Source organism: Clinocottus analis, unplaced genomic scaffold, assembly GCF_023055335.1.
Source record: "Clinocottus analis isolate CAN_PGR_092001 unplaced genomic scaffold, fCliAna1.0.p SCAF_3, whole genome shotgun sequence".
In the NCBI taxonomy this organism is placed as follows: domain Eukaryota; kingdom Metazoa; phylum Chordata; class Actinopteri; order Perciformes; family Cottidae; genus Clinocottus; species Clinocottus analis.
In genome coordinates this window covers 10408071-10428914 of record NW_027176042.1, presented here as the reverse complement: position 1 = coordinate 10428914, position 20844 = coordinate 10408071, and the positions used below count along the sequence as shown (strand labels likewise).

Here is a 20844-nt window from a genome sequence, read left to right as displayed (position 1 = left end):
AATCCACACCAACGATGTCTTTGATGAACGTCTCTGCCCGTCTGTCAGCAGCCGGTCCTGGGGATGGCAGCTCGGAAACCTTCCCATGATAGGTGACAGGAGATGTTTACTGGACCAAAATAGTTTTCATGTGGACTCCATTGAAAGATATCAGTGTTTGTAGGCCAATGTACAGATTAATGGTGGTTATTTCCTCACCTGTAGTGAAGCAGGCAAGCTCACGGACAGAATGGGAGCCCTCATCAATCAATAAAAGTATGGTTAATAAGTTTAAACTACATATATAGCGAGATATTTGTATGATTTAAACTGCTGTCTATACAGATTGTGCTTCCCAGAGGCGTTAAAAAACGAACGTGGGGGGTCTCTGCACCATGCTGCTCAAAGACCTCACGGCCAGTTAGGACACTTTGATATGGACAAATAACAAAAATAGACAATCAAATAGTTTGAACTAATGTGTTTTTCAAGAACTAATATTAAAAATATCCGTTTTTTTACAGACCTGTTGCTACCATTTGCTTATCGACCTACACAGAACAATAGCAAAGCGAAGGGTCTTGGAAACTTTGACTTGACAATAGCGCTACCAAAAACGTCAGAGGATGAATGACATTTCATAGCAATGCACCTAATAGTTAATGAATCTATCTAGTCGATAGAGATAGGTCACTGGAGAAGAGAAAACGTTGAACTCTTAGTGGCCCTAAAAAGTAAGGGACCAGCCCCCCCCCAAAAAATTATTGAAAAAAATTAATTACTGGGAATCATTATCGAGGCTCCACAAATAGCCGTACAAAATTAAATGGCAAGCTGTCCAATCAGTCCCAAAATGTTAATGCCACAGAGATCGCCAAGTGTCCTCCTCCGTTTCCGGTGCTCTAAAAGTTTGGCGTTGTGTGCAGACGCTCAGTGTAAACGCAACAAAAGATATGAGTTTAAAATGGAAACCTTAGGAGGACAGGAACCAAACCTGCTACCTTGTGATAACTGGGCAAAGACTCTACCACATGAGCCACATATACATATAAGACTCAAGCTCCGCTTAGTTGTGTTTTTAATTGACCTCAATGCAGCCGACGTATTACTTTTTTTTTAGTTGTAGAGATAATCCAGTCTGCATACTGACATACCCATCAGAAGTCTAGCACTGGCAACACGTTACAATCTTGTACCAAAAAGGGAAATAAGCAACTGCACAACTGTTGGAAACTTCCACATGACCTTGCTCCAATTATATAACCACCGTGCTTCCCCTTTGCTGTCACTACCACCTTGCAGGAACCCGCACATCAGGATGAGGCCCCTCAGCTGTCTATTTAGCATCCTCTACCGAATCTCCCTCTATTCAAATGGGGCCAGGACACTTGATGAAAGATGGTCTGTGGCTAGGTTATTATTATCTAGGTGGGGGTAGATCAGCCATTGACAGGTGGCTGCCTTCAGGGTGGGAAGTGGGTGTTGGGGAGAGTGGAAGGGGATGATCTGCAGTGTGGTGGCTTGAAAGACACCTTGACCTTGAGGGCTGGAGACAGGCCCCTCTTTTGACAGGGAAGGGTGGAAAAAACTAAAACTCTATGTGCAGTGGGGGAAAAGTCTAGACAGGAGCTGGTGAGCTGAGAGATCATGAAAGCTCTGTCCGTGCTCACTGCTGCTGTAGTGAGAAAAGGACCCAGAGAAAATAGCCTCTGACAGGGTGGCAGGGATTAAACCAACACTGCATTCGTCAGGCCCGTTTTCTGTGGAGAGTGAAGAGCTGAGAGGGGAGAAAGAAAGAGGGAGAATGAGAGAATAAAGGTGTGCTCATATGCAAAGGGCTTCGAGAGGAGTCATGAATGAATAAATATGTTAATAAAAAACTGCTACTGCGCAAAATTAAAAAGAGTTCAAAGCAAGATGAAATAGAGTGTCCTGTGGGCATGTGCAGCGGAGAGGGACGGCACACAGGAAATGGCTTTTGCTTGAAAGAAGAAAAAAAAGAAACAAGTGAAAGAACAAAGATGTAGCCCAATAGGGAGATTGCATTGTTTGAGGTGTGGAGAAAGTATTGACACATTGATGAGGACCTTCAAAAAAAAAAAAAAAGACAAAGAAGCTAGGTATGGTTTTATTAAATATATTAAAGGCATGTAACGTTCCGAGGAAGGTAATGGAGTGAGACCGAGGCAGGTGTTTATTCCTTCTGCACGAGTAATTGATAGCAAAAATCTGCCTTTTTATGCGGCACACTACAAGATATTGTAGCGGAATCAGCAATTATGAATGAGCAACGTAAGAGTAATATGCTGTTAATAAGAATAAATGTGATACAAGAAGAAACCAAAGTCCCCCCGCCCACACACACACACACACACACACACACACACACACACACACGCACGCACACACACACCCTGAAGACTCCACATGCTGTGGTTAACATTGAGGCCGCACTCTGTTGGGGCACATGGAGAGGATAATGATGTCCTCAAAGATCAGAGTGAACCAGGTGCATGGTAAAGAGCAGGGTGGCCATTATCTGGCAGTATGACAGACATGAGCTGGCCTCTAACACTCAGACAAAAGGTGGGTCCCTAATGAGTGCAGGGCAGAATGATGAGCGGATGGAAAACGAGTCATAACATATAAAATCACAGACAAGCCATGGCTTCATGCTCAACCCAGATACTGCGTTGAGCAACAGGGAAAGAAGGGCACGTGTCTGAAGTTAATCAGTAAAGGCTCCAGCGAGCACTGTTTAAGATCCCTATCAAGGGAAAAAATAAATGTTAGATTTAACCTTAGACAGCAGCACATTGTACATTCATGGTCAAGATGCTTCCTTGGACGAACGTTTTCATTACTGCGCAATATGCATGGTGTATATCTGTACCTGATGAACAACTCATTCATTTTACCTGTCGAGGCTGCAGTAATTAGAAACACCTCCTGCAGAAAGTGGTTTAGTTATTATATTATTGGCTGGATGAAAACTCCATTCTTTGGGGGGGGTGGAGGGAAGCGGGGACCGTTGTTGCATAATCAGTTCTCCGCTTCCATTTGTATCATGCACGGCCCACTGTGAAGATGCGGAGGAAGATTTTCATCTCCATTTATTTTCTATATCTTGGGGACACAGGGGAGGAGATTAACATCGCACAACATCTCCAATCACATCACATGCAATCGGAGTAATGCGGTCATCATCCTCAGGCCTAACTCATTTCCCAGTAATGAGTGCAAATCAACTCCCAGTCTGCTTGCCAGTGACAGCAGCTGGCACAGAGAACGTTATGTCGACGATCAGTGTCTCTTTCACCCTCCTCCTTCCTGTGCACTTCTGAAAAGCCGATTTTCTTCCACCCTCCTCCTTCCCTCTTCACGTAGCTCATGGGTGGCCAGCAGCAGAGTTTGCTTTGGTCTGATATTTAATGAAAGCCTTCGAAGGCTGTGCCATGAAGGGGATGGTGGCTGGTAAGGGACAGATGTAGGCTGTTCGCCAATCCAGAGAGAGTCAGATGTGGCTACCATCTGCATGAAGAGAGAAAAGGATCGGGACAGCCCTCCCTGGCGTGCATGTCTGCTGTAATGAAAGTAATGTGGCGGCTAAATGGAGACGACTAATCAAACTCTTGGTAGAGAGGAGAAAACAAACACAAGCGCACACAATCACAATCAAATAACACAGATTTTGGGCCTTCCTATGGATACATGCCATTATTATCAGCAATGAAGTGAAAAGACCTTAGCATGCAGCATCTGTGCTCGTCATGACCGTAAACCTCCTGGTTATGATGCAGGAGAGTCCCGATTGGTGCCAAACAGTCTTTAAATTAAAACCAAAGGTCTAAAAAAAAAATCATAAAAATTACCTAATGAGCCACATTATTATTATGTATCCCAGGTTTTGTTTGGTGTTCGATCCAAGCAGCCGAAACACAACTCATAATTCAGGGGCAGCACTATGGGTATAAAAGAACAACAATCGGTGCTTTTATTTGTGACACATGGTGCGTCCTCAAATAGTGTCAATTATGTTGTCAACTGCATACTGATAGCTTCCGAAAAGCTATTGGAGCGGCACTAGCTTTTGATTCACTTGATTCGCCACAGGGCAATTTTGTTGTGTCACATCCATGACGCCCTGATATTGGGAACAATTAACTAATAACCCAATAAATAAGTAGGTTAAAAGTACAGAAGGGGATATTGATGACATAAAACTATAGCTATACGAATAACACAAGTAGAACCGTGAATATGTTTTTCCTTAATTGATTGATGTTAATGGCTTAACAATGTTCAGTGTAATAGCTATTGCTTCATAATATACTTTAAATACACCAGGCCTGTCCCCTATTAGTAAATTAATCGACTGATTGGTCGTTTTGGTCATATTTCCCCAGGACTGACTTCATAAGTTGAGTCATTTTTTCGTGCTTTTTAATGCTGAATGACTTATTAAATGACTTAAAGAAACATGAGCACATCTTAGTGTTAAAAGTGGTGCTTTTGTGCGAGTCACTGCAGAGGAACTCATATTTACTCATCTGTCGATTAAATCAACTAATTGGTAAGTCGCAAAATGCAACTCAACTAAGAATTCATTTTTTGTGGCGAGCCCTAAATTACACTTTGGCATCAAAAGGGCCATTTTTACAGAATTGGCGGCATTTCATATTTAACTCTTCTTGGACCAGTACAGCGTTCCATAAACCTTTATCGTTTCCAATCCTGCCAGACCGTGAAAATGTCATGCAGAAAATGTCTATCCAATCGTGCTCTGAAGGCAGGTGAACCAAAAGAAAAGATCTGAAAATAAAACTAAGTTTTTTCATCTACGCTGACGTGTAATTGCCTTGGAATTCTTCAAGCTTAACATGTTTCACTGTTCGATTGAGGTTGAAAAGTTAACCAGCATCAAACCTGACCTCACTCTGCAAAGTCATCTTGCTCCTGGCATGTCCGTACGACCAAATGTTGGGATTTGTGTAGCATTGGACAAACAAAGATTTAGACACACAAAAAAGGTCAAAGATAACAATTTGACCTCATGGTTTGCTACAACTTAATATATCATTACCATCTCACTGTCTTGTCTTGTTAAGCCCGTCGCCAATATGTGTGTCTCTCCCTCTAATGATGCCATCTCAATGCTTCTCAGCGGAGGAGAATATCAGTGTCCCGGACCAAGAGTGGCACCTCAGTCTGACACTTCCTACCGTCAGCGCTTGCATGACAGCCGAGTCCTCATTAGAAGACAAGTCCACCTGGCTTTCAGACATGAGACAGAGCTTCTAATGACATCCTGCGAAGACCCTGGTCTCCCCTCAGTGATAGAGAGGTGCAGTTCAAATCCCTGACGGAGAGTTTTTCACTGCCATGCAACCAGAGGGGTGACAGTAATGATAATAGTGTTGTGGAACGGTGGGAGCTTAATGACTACGGGGAGAATCATTTGGTTTGGCGTCAAAGTCGAGAAGAGTACGAACTCTGGGTTGTACACAATAGCGTGTTCCAGAAAAACCTCTCAAAATATTTTAAAGACGTCATCAGGAGTCTGCACAGACATGAGCTGCTCACTTGTCATTACCAGCTCAACATTTTTCATCATCAGTTCAGCATGAACAATAGCAGATCAAACCATTTTAAAAGCCAACAACATCTGCTGCTGCTGATGCACTGGTGGGCAAGAGCACTACTTGCAATGCCATTTCCACTGACGAGTAATGAAGCGTGCCTAATGGCTGGAGGTTCCCACAACTAAGCACAATTATGTTTTATACAATTCACTACACTAGTACCGGTGTTTCCCCTACCATTATATTAGGGGGACGGGGCGGCCCCCTGAAATAACCCCCCGCCCCCCGATAATTTTCTCTATATCGCCAGATCACAAAATGTCATTTAAGGTTATCTTTCCTATAGAACAGCTCTACACCTTGTTCTGTTTTTAAACAAACTAAACGGCCATATTTTATTGATGGGATCTACACGACAGCTTGTCATTTCTCTCTCTACGTGGTCGCGCGTAATCACTTCTCCTCTCCTCTGCTCTGCTCTCTGTATATCGTGCACGGCGTTGTTCCGTCCCGATGCGCAGAGACACGTTCACAGCTGCGCACACACAGGTGAGCGCTGAGCACCCAGCAGCGGGCAGAGAGCGTAGAAAATATGTCGCGTGAAAAGCAGACAACTATATCTGCGTTTTAAATGCTCCCACGTTGAAGATAACAAGAGTAGCCCTCCTGCAAGGCGCACCGGAGCAGCTCTCTGAACCCAGCGCTGCTCTCTTGCTCCAAGCCAAAATAAGCCAAAGTGCTTGTGTCCTGTACCAACAATGAGCTGCTGGCTTCACACAAAGTACAATTATTTTTCCCAGGGAGCCGCATGAGGTACAGAAAATATTGTGGAGGGCTGGACCAATAGCCTGAACTCAATTATGTACTCTCTGCGACGGAGTTAAACAGGATGACCCAGCATGCAGTTCTATGGTATAATTTTATAAATGTGAAACCATGACTTAAGTTCCTATCCATGACAGCTAAGTAGCTCTATTCAGCCGGTCCTACGCAGCAGCTGTGAAAAGTAAATGTTATTGCCTGTTAAAATTTAAGGCTACGCGCTGCCGATTCGACGGTATGTACGCCAGACCCGCTCATAGCACCACGCCAAATATTAATAGTAATTCCACAAACATAAAATCGAAAAAAAAAAATGTAATTATAATAGTACTTTGCCCACTCCTGAAGTATAAATAATAAATAAATAAATACATCGAGAAATGCCTGTACTTTCAGGTAAATGTTCACAGTTAACAGATTGCGCTGCGCATGCGCGAATGCGATTTTTGGCGTTTTGCCAAAAGCCAATCTCTGCAAAGTCTTTGTGAAGTCGTCTTTTCTGCTGTTCCGTCTCTCAAAACCGGAAAAGACCTCAGCTCAACATGGAGCATAAACTGAGACTATCAAGTCTACAACCGTGTTTTAAAAAGATGTGGAGGAAAGCAACTCACTGCAGCCACTGATACAACTTGATGCTCACATATCTACTCGTTCTGTTTTGTTCTGCAATTTGCATTTCATTTTTTCAAAATTAGCTATTTAGTAGTAACTACATTTTTTTTGCACAGATAGAACTGTATTTTAATTGTTTGAAGTAAATGCAACTTTTTTCTTCTTTTTTGTGGTCTGACGGGGCAATTTAGTTTCATTGAAAGTTATTGTAATTTTCTATTGTAAAGCACCCTGCCAACAAATAATAGGCTACATGTTCACTTCTACTGGCACACCAGTATCACCCTAAAATGATAGAGGGGATGTGTGAGAAGTAATTCAACGTCTCACCCACAACATGAGCAGGTTAGGGTGCGTAATAAGGAGGTGGGAACACTAAGCAGCTTACATAAATCAGCTCTTTGAGAGACAGGCTGCTTTACCCTGCAAAGCCTATTTACAGCTGTTAAGACAATTTCAGATGCACAGCGTTTTCTTCCAAATTCGAAAGACCCTAAGATCTCCTCCAAATGTCTGAGAATAAAAATGATTGCAGTTATCAAAAGAACCGAATAAGTGTTTCTGAATGAAGTTGGTGCAGTGTCTGTCAGTAGGCCGCGGGTTCCTGTGTTAATAACCTCATGTTTCAAACCCGCCCATCCCCATTCTCGCCCCCCCTCCTGTGAGTGTTCTCTTGGCACGCACTGGAGACAGGACAACTGCAGACTAACATCTGTCTTCCTGAGACAGGCCAGCCCTCTGATGGGACCAGAGCTGCTCCGTCCATCAAGGGGAGCCCTGCAGGGAGTTGGGTGGCGAGACAGAGATGCCTGCAGCTCTCTTTTAGCGAACTCCCATGCACTCATTTAGCTCCCCTACAATGTAATCAAAGTGGCAAACGGGGACAGTGAGGTACTGCTGGAGTGTTACGTTTTCTTTTTCTTTCTTAAAAGGAGGGTGGGGCATACATAGAGGGGTGGTAGGCACTACAGACAGAGACAGAGCGACACAACGTTAAGCACAGGAGAGCAACAACAGATTGAAGTCGAGGAAAAATGAAAGAGCAGACTTGAGTGAGTGAACAAATTAGAGGAAGCTTAAAAGAGAAAATAGATGAGATGTCTTAAAAGAGAGGGACTAAAGCTGAAGGGAAGTCGAAGGTCAAAATGTGTGTGTAAAATGCAGTCGAAAGAACTATGCACTTTTGACTTGACATTACCAGTTAATCGCTTCACAAATGGAGCTCAACCCATTGACTTAAAAGCTATTAACATAATACACTACTTGTTTCAAATCGACGTAAACACGGAAAACAGCAGCAGCTGAACTCAAATTAACCACAGTGTAAATTAAAATCATGTATTATTCAGTAATTATACACCTTTAGTTGTATGCAAATTATCCATTTGCAGTGTACAGTGGTAGTGTAAAGTGGTCTGTCATGTCAGTAGTGTAAAAACAGGTCATCTCAGTGTAAGTGGAAGCCAAAGGTTCAAGACAAAAATGAAGCAATGAAATCCAAACACGAGCCTCTTTTGCATATCAACTCTCTTTTTGACAGGATGTTACGAAGACATTTTAAAAGTTGCCATTTAGTGCAAACTGACACAATTAGAGCGCAGAGAGCAACATATCTGCAAAAGCACAACAAATACTGCCAACAGGTCAAATTTAATGACACACGTTAATGTGCAGAGCAAAACAGCCCTTCAACAATTCCAACGAAACTCAGACATCGACCCAGTGACATCGACCCAGTGACATCGACCCAGTGACAACGCCGCTGTCATATTGTCCAAAATTGATGACGGTCAATGCTTATTGTGTTTTTTTGACTGCTTTATATTTTCTATTATTTATTGTCAAGAGAGAACACATCTTCAGTGATGAAAATTGTGTTGTCGAGCAATAATATACCCTGAGCTCCACAACCATCCGCCCTTGAATTATTGGGATAACATTCATCTCAGCTGAATAATTGTGTGAATATAGCCACAAAATGTACAACACCAATTCACTTAACTGTGAATATCATCCGGTACATGTCCGTCGATGATTGCTAGGAGCGTCATGACGCATCATATGCCAAGTGCTTTGGACTTAATACTTGGATCACCAAAGCTAAACAAGTTCAATTCAGTCTGCAAGTAACTTTTGGAAGCAGTGACTCTTTTTCATCTTACTCCGACACCATAACTGTTGCAGGTAACCTTATTAGAGAACAAGCTTTCTAACTTCTTTTGGCTCGCACAGTTGTATAACTCGAACCCATTGTGTGTCATTCCTTCTCCTCCCACAATGACTCAAGAGTTCACCCATTAGAAACGGACATCATTAAACAGAGCGCGTTTCTCTTTGACACGGTTCCCTTCACAGCCAGACTACCGAGTGTTTACATTGGAAACAATAAAAGGTGAGACTTGTAGACGCTTGCCGATGGAAATGAAATGGCAAGTGGCATAAAGATGCATAAAGTGCAATATTCCGTGCGAGTGAGGCTGCATATTCTTTTGAAGTTAAAGAAGCAACTGTAAGATCAATAGATGAACAGTTGCCTCCGTGGCCTCTGCTCAGTAGACCAACAAGAAGAGGACATCAGTTCCAATTGGTGTACAGACGCAGACAAAATGCACAAAGCTCTGAGAGGGTTCTCACACTACTTCAGACAAAGACAGAAGTGGAAGGGCCGTGGTTGAGTCAACTCTACTTTGCACTAACTGCTACTGTCAGCGCTTTTCACCGGAGACTCTGCCTTGTTTTCTAAAGGGGGAAGATGAAAGTGGTCTTAAAAGCCGCTTGAAGTGTTGAAGTGCACAAGGCGGCTCTAGTGGGGACTGAATGAGAAGGAGGGAATGCAAAGGATAGGCCTGGCGTGTACCGTGTTAGACAGATGTGTTTGACAATAAAATATTGGTCCTTCTCCAGAAAGCAGGTCCCATGTGTCCATGAGGTGTAGAGGACAGCTGTGATTGTCCTTTTATATTCAACACCAAATTTGTCAAAACACTTTTTTACACTTTGGTGAAAAAAGATTGATATCGCACATCGAGAGGTGAGGATAATATAAATTTATGACACAGGACTTTATACGACAGTGTTGTATGAGCAAATCCAGGGAAGGTAAAAAAAAAAAAAAGAAAACCGAACTGGAGTAAAAACAAAGAAAAGGCTCAATGAGAAAGCAAAATGACACCAATATCACTATATCACTGCTAAATGAAGCATGGCATAGCCTTAATAAAACACATTTAGGCATTTCTAATATTTAACTGAGAAAAAAAAGAAAATGCAAAGCACTCATCTGTATTGAAATAAAGTTGCACTTTTGTTTCTTTTATGCATCAAGGAAACCTGTTAGCGTCGTGCTAATGAGTACACAAAGCAAGGTCTTGAATTACATAAAATGCAACTATGCAAGCTTGATTGGCACATAAATTCCACAGCAGTTTAAAGCTTTTTAATCATGAGAAGCGGCGTTGCCTGGCGTGGTCTGTGACAAGCGAACAGGTGACTTCAGTTATCCTGTTATAATGTTACTGTAAGGAAGTAGTCTTTTTCAAAGGTTGCAAACAGCCTGACTTTTATCCACGATTTCCCCTCACAATGCTTTGTTTCCTACTTTTTTGTGTTAACAAAAGAGAACTCAAACAGATTGCAGTGGTTTACTGACAGGGTAACATCTAAGATTAAGACAACTGAGAAGGCCTAGAAAGGCCATCTCAGAGGGGAGTATGATGGAAGACTCGGAGGAGATGCAAACGTCACGCATGGATAAGGAAGTCCTCAGAGGAGCTTGTGGTGATGCCATGTGGGGAACGGGCGTTTCTAGGACAGATGGTACATGATAGACAGCGTGTTAGGTTAGCGAAGAAGCATATGGTACTCCCTAGATGATCTCATATACCACCACCAGGCCCAGTCGGAGGTGTAAATGTCTCTCTGAACCATGCCAGAGAAAGCCGCAATGTTGATATCACCAGCAAAATAAATGTGGAGGCACACCAAGTGTGGGCATGGGTGTTATGCCGTATCTTATGAGACTTAACATTTTTATTTTAAACCCTTGGCAACAAACCATTCTAATGTATCATCACTGCTGAGAACCGAACAATTTATAAATAAGGGCAAACTGCAGTACACTGAAGTGCAGGTTCAGTGTTGTTCCTCGACCACAACGGTCCCCAAACCCCCGTGCCGTGGCCCGGGTCAGTTGACATACCTTACACCAAAAACTAAACTTAAAAGTCTGCTTTAACTCTGCCGGTATTCTGGTCTAAAATTAAGGCAGAACATCCTGAGATCGCCAAAAAAGCTCTGAACGCTCTGCTTCCATTTCAACATCCTGTCTTTGTGAAGCGGGATTTGAGTTAAGCAGTAGACTGGACATAAAGGTCTAAGTTACGGAGTAGACCCGATATTAAGTACACACGTCTCTCATCACCCTGATCCGGCTCCTTGCAGAGAAACCAGCTCAGGGCTCCCACTAATATGGCGTGATGGTGAGTTGTATATTTATACACTTTATAATTGCTTTAAGCTGGTCGTATCATTTTTTTTACACCATATTTATTACACCATATTTATTGGGCACACCATGAAGGCCGGTCTGTGAAAATATTGTCTGACACAAAACCGGTGCGTGGCGCAAAAAAGGTTGGGGACTACTGCTCTACCATATACGCGCCTAACCCGACCCACCAGAGCAGACACATGCAGGATTCTATGGCAGGGAACTTCACGTCTGTCCTCCCAGTTGCTCACAGCTGCCCGGACCCTCTACCCACCGTGCCCCTGGCTCTGTGTCCGGTCTATCACATGTCGCTCTTCACCATTGGTGATGGGGAAACGTAGTGGATACATCTGCGGGTCCATCCAACAGAGGATGCTGTGCAGGGAGTCTCTCCTCTGCACCTCAGTGCACAATGGGAAACCCGCACCACTGGATTTCATGAGCGAAGAGATCAAATTATCTCGGCCAACCCTCAGTTTGTTGCCGCGTGCCTCGGCTCCTGGGAGTTTTCACTGCAGGTTGGGTTGTTGCAATCTCCACATGACTTCCTGTTCAGCGGATATAATTCACCATGCAACTTCTTACTGGATGACCAAGCCAATATTGGTTATTTATTTTTATGCGAAGATCCTATATAACTTTTTAATAAAATGTGGACTGAATTCAGAATTCAACATTAGACAATTAAAACCCGCCACACACTAGGATGGCGACAACGCCGCTTGTGGTCTTTTAGAAGCTGAGTGTTTTGTCCACATAATATATGAGATACTGGCTAATCCATAAATCATCTATGTGGGCATTTACTCTACATGTAATTCATACACGGTCTGAAACTTAAGGCTGAATGCTTAGCTCTCCCCGAGACAAGGCAAAACACATTTTGAGCCAGTATTGTGTGGAAAGACGGTAGTCAATAGTTTACAATGACATCAGTCTTAATTTAAAGACTACAGGCCAGAGGCAGAGAAATGATGAGAGATGAGCAGGAAACAATCACTGTAAACTACAGTGTCCCTGGCCTTGAGCTACTTTTATTTAAGCATTATCTGTGGCACAGTGTAAGCCTCATTGACTTGATGTGAACGGCTATTGAGGAATCCAGTATGAAAAAAAAAAGAAAAGAGCATGTCACCTTTTCTGGAGAAAAAAACACCACAAAATACATATACTGTATATAGCATGGCCAAGAAAATGTTTAATTATTTTCAATGCAGGAACTCATGTTTACCTCAGCCAACTAGATTTGCAAAGCTTTCAAGCTTGTCGACTCTAGACAGCAATGCGTGGCAGATTGAAACAGATGGAGACACATTTGTCAGATGAGTAAATTCTATAGATCTTTCTTCCCTTTTCTCTCGTAGACCATCATAAAGAACCACATCTGCAAACACACACCATCAATGAGTTGGCTTATGTCAAGGTAGCTCACTATTATTCAGTAAGCCAACATATCAAACTAACTATCCCTCTAATAAGCACACATGAGACTCGACAGCCATGCATAAAAACTGCTCTGTTTACACTGAATATTCATAGCAGGGTGAAATAAATTAAAATGCTTCCACCTCTGTTAATCATCATTCTGGCAGAGAGGCTGTGCTAAGCACAAAGTGAAAAAACAGAGGCAGAGGTAGACCGACGTGAATGAGGAGTGAAAGAAATTAACGTAGCTTTCTAAACTGAACACAAGACAGAGAGAGAAGGGAAACGAAAAGAAAATGTTTTTGCAACAGTTTTTCAAAAGGAAAATCAACACGGTGACACCTGGTAAGATGTAAGACAACGTTTTGCCGAACTCATCTGGAATGAGGTGTCCACATACGAAAGTATATGTTGCTCCCATTCATCACACAGGATCAACATGCAGTCAAGATAAGAATCCAAAGCAATGTTTTCTTCCATCGCTTCTTTGTCAGTGAATGATTGCCGGGAGAAGCAAGAGCCATGACAGACACGAAGGGCTCTCGCAGCGAGGAAAGGGAGGGAAAATGTGGTTTTGATTTAAAATTCAGACTGAAAATCCATCAAGATTTGCTCAACAGATGCATCTGTCAAGCTGGTGGCGACGCACAAAGTGGACTGCATAATCACATTCTCTTTGGCTGTAGCAGGGCACAGGTATGGGTGTATATACGTGAATGTGCACGACCATGCAAAGACGAAATCTATATTCATTACTGAACTGATATCTCTTTGATATCTCAAAAAGAGCAAAGCAGCAGCTGTGTCTTTGTGGAAAAACATGCATGTGTGTGTCAATGTGAGAGCACTCACATCACTGCAAAAGGCAATGTAGTTCTAATTCCTTGCTTTGGCTGAAGCTATAGACCACGGGTCCCTAACAGGTGGACCTCGGTCTGGATCCGGACCAAGACGTCGTTGGATCCGGACCCTGACCCTATGACCGATTGATAGTTGAGAACAGTGTTCCCCCCCAAGCAGCGCACGTGCGCGGTCGCGCAGGCCAGTCGAAGCGGCCGTGCAATAGATTTTTCAGACCGCGCACACAATTTTTTTTCAGGGGTTAAAAATCTTTTTTGCACCAGTGTTTCTGAGATAGGAGTGATCCATCTCCGCAATAGAAGATCTTCAATGTGACGTGTCGAGTCTTCTTGGCCAATCAGCGTCCCGTTTCTCGAGATGCTCTCTGTACGTCTGCTAGCGCTCTGTACCTCTGTCGCTCTGCCTCACCCCTCAGCCCCGCAAGTGCACTAAACATCTTGTGATGTTTGGAAGTTCTTCTCTTTGAGAGAAGAGTAAAGATCCAGAAGTGATGCTCTGCCATAGTGGATCAGACCGCGGAGTCAGGAGCTTTGCGCGATTAACTTTTAATCGAGACGCGGAGCCTGCCGGTGTGAGAGCTTTGTGTGGCGAAGCTGTTGTTGCTGCTCGACTGCTGTTTTTACTGCTGCGAAGCTGCTCTTTGCAGCAGCGCTGCTCATTGAGAACAGAAGCTACAGAACAATACGTACTGTCACGTCAGTAGTCGAGGCGTTTATCTTCTTTATCTATTTTTCATGTTTGATTGACATCACGCGGGCATAAATTGGCTCTATAACCAGACAAAAGAAATAAAAAGCAGTCGAGAGGTGGATAATATTCACAAATATGACACCTTAACAAAAAAAAGGAAACAAATACTTAACATTTTTTAAAATCAAAACAAATATTAAAGTATTATTATGCAACTTCAAAGTCCAAAAGTTTACTTCTCCAAACTACAGCTTCGTTCTTGGGCTGTCACAGACACACATACTGCACACACACTAAAAGCGTGGACATGAGACTTGTGGATCTGGTTCATTGGTTTTGGACACACAGCCAGAGTTAGAGTGCCATTCTTTCAATGTCCCAGTGGAGTGCACATTACAAAAACTTCAGACTTTCTGATAAGTCCCTTCCAACTCGCCCAGTATGGGGCCCTGCTTTCCATGAGCCATTAGCTGGTTGTGAGTCACCCATCTGCCACGTATACGCTCCCCTGAGTTGTCAATCAAGTTAAAGGAAATCAATGGTCCATGTCGGAATATATTTTTTTATGTTTTGATAGAGAATGAGAAAGATTTTAAGCTATTTGTCGTCAGCGGTAATAGAACAAATCGATCTGTGTCCACTTTAGGAGAGTTGGACCACTCTATAGTGCACGAGAGGAGTGAGAAGAGTTTCTATACAGCAAAGCTGCAATTGAACTGTCAACTTAACCACTTTATGGTTAAGTGAGTGTAGCAGAGTGGAGAATACTGGTATGTGTGCATGTGTGTGTGTGTGTGCGCGCGCATGCGTGTTTCTTATGGTAAGCTCACCCTACGCATGTCAGTCATCCTTGTCTGTGCTTCCATGCTTGACTGATTAATTCTGTTGTGTATGCAGGGAACCAGGGGCTAACAGCAGGATATCAGCGCCACACAGAAATCAGTCGTCCTGGTCAGCTCAGATACCACAACCCTCCACATCCCCTGTACAGAGCCATATCCCGTGTCCGCCACGGTGGAAAGCCATGAAGCAGAGCTCCAGGGCTGGCTTCATAGCCGGCCTCCCCCTTGGCCGGGGGCCAGAGCTCGACAGGCATTGGTTTGCATTTCAGCCCAACAGATTTTCACTAAAAAGTCCACCTAACATGGCCCGAAAGCGAACCGAACACATTCATAAAGACACACTGTGTATCTAGAGAAATGAAGCGTCCGTAGATGCTCGCTTGCATGCTTTAAATGGTGAGCCTGCAATGGTCACAGGATACACAAAGTGTGAGAAACACACACAAAACACACATGTACTAGGACACTGACCAAAGCTTAGTGCATAGATGGAGATGAGAAGATAAAGCAGCTCTGAAGCACGCTGCGGGAATAAAGGGGTTGATTTACTAAGCCAACCGAAAATTACTGCCTGAGCTGCAAAGATTTGCATTGGCGCATGTTTTCAATTTCGCTGGGAATTAACTAACACTCAGGATGCAAGTGGTCACAGCCTCCGTCAAGTTTATTTAAATGCACCGCTGCTCGTGAAGAACGGATGCTGTGCTATTAAACATGTGTCTTCTCCATTTTTCGAGAAAGTAATAGAGGGCCAAAGAAAGTCCAAGTTCTCTGCTACCGAGCTTGAAATATAGGTTGAAGAAAACAATAAAAACATTTCTGAACTGCAGCTGTGCAATTCTCTCGACTGCAGTGGACAATCCGCAATGATAAATCACTTCCAGACACCATTTGGATAAAGTTCCTCTCCCTCTGCACATGCTGTATTTTGTAGTTCAAAATGACAATGGCCCAAAATGTGTTGCACAAAAACCCATTAGTGTGATTATGCCGCTATTCAGTTGCTAGGACAAAACTCTAAAACAACCCCATAACTATGCCATAACTATCCAAAAGCTATCTGGCTTGCAAATCCTGCATTATAAGTAAACATTTGAGTGTTTCCTGGGTTTTATTAAGCGGTCTGTTCCCTTTTAACTTATTAATACTAAGTTTTCTGTCTCTTTTTTTCCCTACCAGGTACTGTCATGAAAATATATGTCCTCTTCAGTTCAGCTTTGTCCGCATCGTAACCAGGGCCATTGAAAGCAGCGCCCGAGGCACTGGAGTCCAAAGGCAGCACGAGTGGCACCTTGCTGGCTGACAACCAACTTGGATGCACTATCAGAAGGCCACTGCTGTAGTTGGAGAGGACGCTGAATAAAATATAAAGCTGAGGGTGGAAATATATACTGTATGTGTTGGGCAGTTTTCTGTGTGGGAAGAAAATAGAACAGGGAAGGTAGGAGATGGAAGAGAACAGTATGTGTGGGTGCATACAAATGTGTGTTAAACTATCTTTTAGGCACTCCCTTGCAAGGCTTTGTGTGAGTGTATGGGGGCAATAATCCATAGTCTAACGCAGGATTAAAAATAAATACATTAAAAAAAGGAAAATAAAACATGCAAAATGTGAGAAACTGAACATATGAGGTTGTGAAACGCAATAGCATGGATGAGTGTGTGATGAAAAACTGAGCAGGCACAACACTAAACAAACAAAAAAAAACACACAGGCTTCCGCACAAAAGCAAACAGCATGTGGACGAGATTGAACATGATAAAGTTCAACCCTGATAAAGCCCTGGTGTGCAAGTCCTGCAGCAGGTCTGCAGAGCCATGCAGCACTAATATGACTGTTAAGGTTTCACAATGTACAGAAGTACAATGACACAGTTATTACAAATAAATAAGTCAAAACCCTAAAACTATTTAATTATCAACATGTAGGTAATACAATACTAGCTTACGTGTAAATCTATATATTAACATAAAACTGTGTGCAGTGCTGCAATGTTGTGGCCACGTGCTAACGGGACACGTGACTTCCTGTGTATTTCAACAAGCTTCACGTATCGCTGGACCAAAGTGCACGAAATAATGACAACTCTTCATAACTACTTGTTCTGGATCATATCATCATGTCATCAAAAAAAAGACTGAGATCAGCCAACATAACAATTCAAATAAAGTTTAAAAAAGAAGTTGCCCAACTGAGGCCAAAACTGAAACAATCACAAGCGCGCAGATTTATTAGTTTATTTATAACCTTTGATCATTTCAAATAGTATGGCTGGGATTAAAACGTCAAGTCACTGAGGTGCTACTGCATATACCGTGTAGAAAAATGTGAAGTACTTTAAGTTAGCGTCGGATGCTTTGCTGGGTCTTGTTTCTTATTTCTGTAAATCAGATATTTCCTGATGTAAGCGATACGTTGTAATCAGTGTTTCCCCTACCATTATATTAGGGGGGCGGGACGCCCCCTAATATAACGCCGCCCCCCCCTGTAATTTTCTCTATATCGCCAGATCACAAAATGTCATTTAAGGTTATCTTTCCTATAGAACAGCTCTACACCTTGTTTTGTTTTTAAACAAACTAAACGGCCATATTTTATTGATGAGATCTACACGACAGCTTGTCATTTCTCTCTCTACGTGGTCGCGCGTAATCACTTCTCCTCTCCTCTGCTCTCTGTATCGCGCACGCCGTTGTTCTGTCCCGATGCGCAGAGACACGTTCACAGCTGCGCGCACACAGGTGAGCGCTGAGCACCCAGCAGCGGGCAGAGAGTGTAGAAAAATATGTTGCGTGAAAAGCAGACAACTATATCTGCGTTTTAAATGCTCCCACGTTGAAGATGGCAACAGTAGCCCTCCTGCAAGGAGCACCGGAGCAGCTCTCTGAACCCAGAGCTGCTCTCCTGCTCCGGGCGAAACGAGCCAAAGTGCTCGTGTCTTGTTCCAACAATAAGCTGTTGGCTTCACACATTACAAAGTACACGGACATACAATTAATTCATTAATAAATACATGGAGAAATGCCTGTGCTTTCGGGTAAATGTTCACGGTACATTGTCAAAAGGTTACGTTGCGCATGCGCGATTCGACGATTTTTGGCGTTTTGCCGAAAGTCAGTCTCCGTGAAGTCGTCTTTTCTGCTGTACCGTCTCTCAAAACCGGAAAAAGATCTCATCTCAACATGGAGCATAAACTGAGAGCGTCCGTATTGAGTCTACAACCGCTGCTTTTAGTTTTCCAAAATCAGCTCTCTAGTAGTAACTACATATAATTTATTTTTTGCACAGATAGAACTTTATTTTCATTGTTCTAAGTGTTTGCAATTTTTAAAAAAAGATTTGGTCTGGTGGGGCAATATGGTTTAATTATAAGTTATAGTAATATTCTTTATTCTGTTATTTATAAAAGCACAGATGGAGTCACAAAATGATGGTATTTACAGAAAAAGCAATGCTTTTGGGGTTTGTGCCCCCCCCCCCCCCTCTCTGCCCTGAAGCTGTAAACCTAGGGGAAACAATGGTAATGTTGGAGCAGTTTGGCTTGTTGTGTTAAATAAACTAAAATTACTCAAAGAAAACTGTATTTACGTATTTTCCTGATTCATATTATTTGTACCCAAACTCAGATATCTTATTAACACAAGTACAAAAAAAAACACCCATCCCCAGATGGCAGGCTGCTCCTTTCTCTGAGGTTGACGGGACGTAGGTGGACGACATGGCTCTCTCGTGTGTGTGTGTGTGTGTGTGTGTGTGTGTGTGTGTGTGTGTGTGTGTCCGTCCTCTACTCACTGAGTCTCTTTGCAGCTGCCAAGGCCTCAGAAGCAGATTCGGCCACAAAGAAGCGCTGGACCGCTACGCCACTCTCTTGCATCAGCTTCTTGCTCTGGTACTCTTGAAGATTCAGCCATCTCTTGGGACTCGACCAGGTGCACTGAAGGGGGAGGAGGTAGAAGAAGCATTAGTGAGTATCAGCATCACTTAGTAAGTGAAAGATAGTTAAAAGCACTGCAATAAACTGGGTACCGATGTTGAGTGTTAAACACCAAACACTAAAGCTTCCCTAAAAGTTCACAGGCTAAGTCCTTTCCTCTCCTCCCTCCCGTTTCTCCCCTGTCCTTCTCCTGTAATGAGGCAGGCACTCGGGCCTAAGCTGCAGGGCAGCTCTGAAGCCATTTGCTCCATCAGCAGACACAGGCCGTGTCAGCTCCAGCTGTTGTTGCTATTAAAAAGGAAATTGGCTTTTTAATGTGATGGCGAGACCGAGGCTGTATAAGAGTTACAATCCCTCTACAGTAGCGCACGCGTTCCTCTGACTTCACGTACAGACACGTGCAAAATTTTTCACGGGGAAAATCTTGAGGGAGTCATTAAGAACAGAAAGGCCATTAAAGTAAAAGGGAAAACAAGGATTAAGAAGGAAATTATGGTTCGACAGTGAAGATTAAACTAACATGATAATAACATCTTGCACGACGTCCTGTTGCCGGCTAGTTAAACTGACCTCACATTTGATCCACTGTAACTCTACATGAGCAGCACAAGGTGCTCTGCATGAACTGAAGGGGCACATCTGCACATCATAATGCAGACGATGGGGGCATCTTGTGATCGTCAATGCCACATCGATGCAGAGAAAATCTAAATGCTCCATCACTGTGCATGGATGGAGCACCACTGTGCTTAAGTCGACACGGTCGATATTCTACTCTCGACGACAATCATTCATTTTTTAAAAGAAGTAGCCCCCTGGTGGGTTTTGTGCTGAACAGTGGGAAAATTATATTTCTGTTGAGACAAAAACAACCTAGAATAAGGCAATAGCGTCAAGCAGTGCACCACGTCTTGTAATTGAATCAGCGTCCTTCGTGAACATTTTTTGAGAGAGCTGACAAAGACGGACAGACCGACATGGCTAACTGTTACAAGAGGAAAACGGTGGTACTGTAGTATATTGAGAGAACCTTTGTGTTAGGATCAAAGACTTAGTGAAATGAAATCTAAACGCATCAGTCCAGTCTTGTCATGTTGAAGGCACAGGGTTTGTTTTAGCTACTAGCATTTAACTGGTTCAAACCCCAACGCCGGTAGTCTCAGCGGGCTTGACGGGAGTTTTTCCCTGACAGAGGGTGTCGTATGTGTACAGATTGTAAAGCTGCAGATTTGTGATTTTGAGCTATACAAAACAAAATGTAATTGAATAGCAGCTGAGAATTATTGATATCATCCCAAGACACCATTATCGTCTGCATTATAATGTGCAGATATTTACTGAAAATTGCAACTAGCCCCAATGGCATGGTCCACGGAGAAGAAAGAGTCGAAAGGTTTCATGCAAAGTAATTTAGGGGAAAAGACAACATTGTTGGGTCATGCATAATAATGGATAAAATATTCCGATACCCCGGGATAAACATAAAGATTAAACATGCAATCAAATATACCCACTTGAAAACACATATATGCAGATACAAATATCAATATAGAGTGAAGAATGAAGCAGGATGGATTCAAGAGGTTCGGATCCCGGTCTGGCAGCTG

At 43.0% G+C, this 20844-nt stretch overlaps 1 protein-coding gene across 1 annotated transcript in view; it reads right to left on the bottom strand.

Moving 5' to 3' along the window:
* Window positions 1–20844, bottom strand: part of suclg2 (succinate-CoA ligase GDP-forming subunit beta) — an 89635-nt gene that overhangs the window by 53583 nt on the left and 15208 nt on the right. The window contains exon 2 of the mRNA XM_068594158.1: window positions 19096–19237. Coding sequence (XP_068450259.1) covers window positions 19096–19237 — 142 coding nt within the window. The remainder of the gene's footprint in view (window positions 1–19095; window positions 19238–20844) is intronic.